Source organism: Gavialis gangeticus, unplaced genomic scaffold (assembly GCF_001723915.1).
Source record: "Gavialis gangeticus isolate Ggan-Ray unplaced genomic scaffold, GavGan_comp1, whole genome shotgun sequence".
Classification (NCBI taxonomy): domain Eukaryota; kingdom Metazoa; phylum Chordata; order Crocodylia; family Gavialidae; genus Gavialis; species Gavialis gangeticus.
Window position 1 is genome coordinate 7234964 of NW_017728994.1, and position 3547 is coordinate 7238510.

Here is a 3547-nt window from a genome sequence, read left to right on the forward strand (position 1 = left end):
CCCCCCCCCCCCCCCCCCCCCCCCAGCCCCAAAAACCCTTGACCTGCAAACTTCTAGAAAAGAGGTGGGGGAGGAGGGGGGAGTGGGAAATTGCCTTGTGTTCAAGTGCAATCTGATTGATTAATATAAAGGAACAGATTTTAATTTTAAAATAGCTGCCTTTTAATGCTGTCTAGCTCATTAAGTTCTGAATTTCTGGACTGTATTTGCCCTCCCAGAGCACATATTGTCAGCACATTGGACTGGAGTTCATGTTTATCAATGATGTTGAGCAATGCCAGTGGATCCGGCAGAAGTTTGAGACTCCTGGTGTCATGAAATTTACAAATGAGGAAAAAAGGACTTTATTGGCTAGGCTGGTGCGCTCAATGAGGGATGCTTGGGATGAGTGGGGCTGCTGCCTTTGTAGAGGGATATCGAAATTTGTTCAGAAACAAATAGGCATTTGACTTCTTCCTTTACTGAGGGGTGAGGAGAAAAGGTTAGATTCTCTGATTATTTCCATGGTTTTAATGGTAGGGCAAGCAGGGTGTTTGGTTGATATATGGCAACTGGAAGAATGGCTTAACTACATGACCTACATGAAGAGTGGCTTCAGATTCTGTCAGAAGCTTTCCTATCTGGTTGAGGTATTTGAGCCTTTGCATCAGACTAGTAGTCCAGTGACTCCAAATTCAGATTAACTGTATCTTCAGGATTTCCTTTAGGTAGGGAGAATCTCTAGGAGATGGAGCCAATGGATTCTCCCATTAGATGTTAAATTTATGGCATGATTAATGTGTTAGATGTGCCATAATGGCAACATAGTGCAAGTTCAGCCTCTTTGTGGTACCATAAAATGGCAAACCAACTACAAAGGTGTTCCACATATATTATATGTGGAACGTTTTTGTGATTCATTTATTTTTTTTAATAGGGTCTTAAATAGAAAGGGCATGCCAGATCTTCAGCACAGTACATAGATTGTAAAGGGCTGGAAGGGACCTCACAAGATCAGGTCCAACTCCCCTGCACTAGGCAGGAAAGATAACTGGGGTCAGGTGACATCCAGTGAGGTGACCGTCCAGTCTCCTCTGGAAGATTTCAAGGGTAGGCGATTGCACCACCTCTGGAGGGAGTTTATTCCACAGTCTGGACACCCTAACTGTGAAAAAGTTTTCACTGATTCTATGATTCCCAGTCTAGCTCTTCTCCCTGGTTGGGTGGTCTGTAGTAGACCCCCACTGTTAAGTCCCTTCCGCCTAGTAAATAGTAAGTGCCCATTTTCTTTTCCATGCAATTCTTGATTTTATTAGCTCTTTGTCATATGCCCTCTCAATTTTCATTTCTCTAAGCAGAAAAGTCCTAGCTTGAGTTAGTTTGTCATAATACTGAAGTCTGTCTATACCATTTTTGTTACCCTGTTCTGTTTCTACCTTTACTCTGTCCTTTCTGGAGGTTGGGGGCGGGGACCAGGACTGCATGCAGTTCAAGGTGAGGGCTCATTGTTATGTACATATGTCTTGGTTCCCACCCATGTGCATCACTTTGCACTTAGCAACCTTGAACATAATGGGTCAGTTTGTCCATACATACATTTTTACAAGATCCTTCTGTAGCTTTTTCATTCAGCTTAGTTTATTAGCACCCAGAATAATTTGGTATCATCCACTGGTGGATCTAGATTTGAAAAAGGGAGGGTGTAGGAGTTCTGACTGGAGGTGCAGGGGGGTTGCTGTCACCCCATTTCCCCCATGCTCCCCTGAGTTGGCTGACTGGTGGTGGCAGCAGTTGCTAGGGACTTTTTTGAATCCCCAAAGCAGGTATGGCCTCCTCACTCCCTAGCTCTGGGCATTTCCTCCCTTCCAGCACTCAGCAGGATCTCCACTCCCTCCTATTCCTCACCTTCCCCTCTGCAGCAGAGTTTGCCTGTGGGTATAGGAAGGCGGGGATTGACTGACTCAGGGTCAGGAGAAGTCTGAGGGCCACTCCTGCCCCACTCTAGCCAGGAGCTTCTGTGAGCAGATGCACAGAGAGCTGGGCTCAGCTGGGAACAGTAGCAATGGAGAGGAGACCCACCTCACTCCCTGCTCCCGGCCTGATCATCAGGATCTGGGTTTTCCATTTGCTGTGAAAAAATGTGGATTTTCTCGTTTAATGGGAAAAGCATGGGAAACCATGGGTTTCTCCTTGTAGCCTGGCAGTGTTCCAGCCTGCAGGGGGCTGCTTGGGGCTGGGGAGAGTGGGATGCAGGGGTGCCACATGCATGTGCTCTCGTGCACATTCTTGCGGCAGCCAGGCAGGGTGGTTAAGAACAACTCCTGTAGCTCCCTTTTATGGGGGGGAAGGGGGGGGGCGCACAGGTGAAGCAGTGGGTGGTCAAGGTGGCATGGTGGGGGGGACATGTGCCCCCCAAGATTTCTGTGCCCACAGTGGGGTGTGGAGCTGCAGCAGGGCTTGTCCAGCCCTGGGCATATTTATGAATATGTTAAACAGTAAATGCCCCAGCATAGGCCCTTAAAGGATCCCACTGCTTACCTCCCTATCCTTTGTGAACACTGGCTGTTTAACCTACTCTTTGCTTCCTGTCCTTTATTCTGTTACTGATCCATGAATAACTCTTATCTCTGCCATGACAGTCTCATTTAAGTAAGGGCTTTTGGTGCAGAACTATTCTAAAAGTTTTTTGAAAGTCCAGATATACTGCATCAACCTGATCCACGTGTTTGTTGCCCTCAAAGAACTGTAGTAGATTGGTGCATCACATTTGTTTCCCTGGGGACAAGAATCAGCGATACACCTTGTGCTGTTGCAAATTGTCTCTGGGGAACACCTGTGCCACACGCCCTCTGGGGTACCAGGTTACCATGGATGGGGTAGGGAAAGCTGGGGCCAGCACTGAGCTGGCCCCAGAAGCCTTACTTGGATTGTCTAGCAGCACTGAGAACAGATGCATAGTTTGGGGTGCCACAGAACACATGGCTGATCATGTCTGAACGCAGCTATGGAGTCTTTCCCAGCAAGTCCTGTTCATTCATGTGATGCACAGTTCTAGCAGTGGTGGTGGTAGTAATACTAATGCCATTAAGTGTTGCTGTTGTTAGGTGTTGTTTCTGTTAGGTTCACCTGACTAGTCCCATGAATTCCCTCTGGTGTCTGTTTTTAAGGTGGGTGTAACACTGGCTATCCTTCAGTCCTCAAGCACAGAGGCTGTTTTTGGACTGATTTAGAGTGTGTTTAAGGGAATATGCTTCTTCATTAGTTTTCTTTTTGATCAAGGCTGTTGAGAGCTGTTAAAAAAGAAACTCCAAGAGAACATACTGAAAGCATTGTTTCTATGGCTAGGTACAGACAGTCAAAAAGCCCGAGGCTGAATTGATTCAGTCTTTGCAAGTTAGTCTAAGATGCACAGATTAAATTGAAACAGAAGTGAACAAACATTTACCTTTGATTCAAGAAATGCAGCCACATGCCTGTCAGGGCTCAGGCCAGAAGCTGGGGGGTACTAACTAAAGCATGGCTCTCTGGCTGTATGTTCACTTCCTCTTCCTGCTGCCCCTGAGGTCTC

The 3547-nt window shown here is 46.7% G+C and overlaps 1 protein-coding gene across 4 annotated transcripts in view; it reads left to right on the forward strand.

Annotated features, from left to right (window-relative positions):
• Nucleotides 1-3547, forward strand: part of OGDHL (oxoglutarate dehydrogenase-like) — a 136215-nt gene that overhangs the window by 42524 nt on the left and 90144 nt on the right. For all 4 annotated transcript variants that reach the window (XM_019502280.1, XM_019502278.1, XM_019502279.1 and 1 more), the window contains one exon: nucleotides 219-373. In XM_019502280.1, the coding sequence (XP_019357825.1) occupies nucleotides 219-373 (155 nt within the window). The remainder of the gene's footprint in view (nucleotides 1-218; nucleotides 374-3547) is intronic.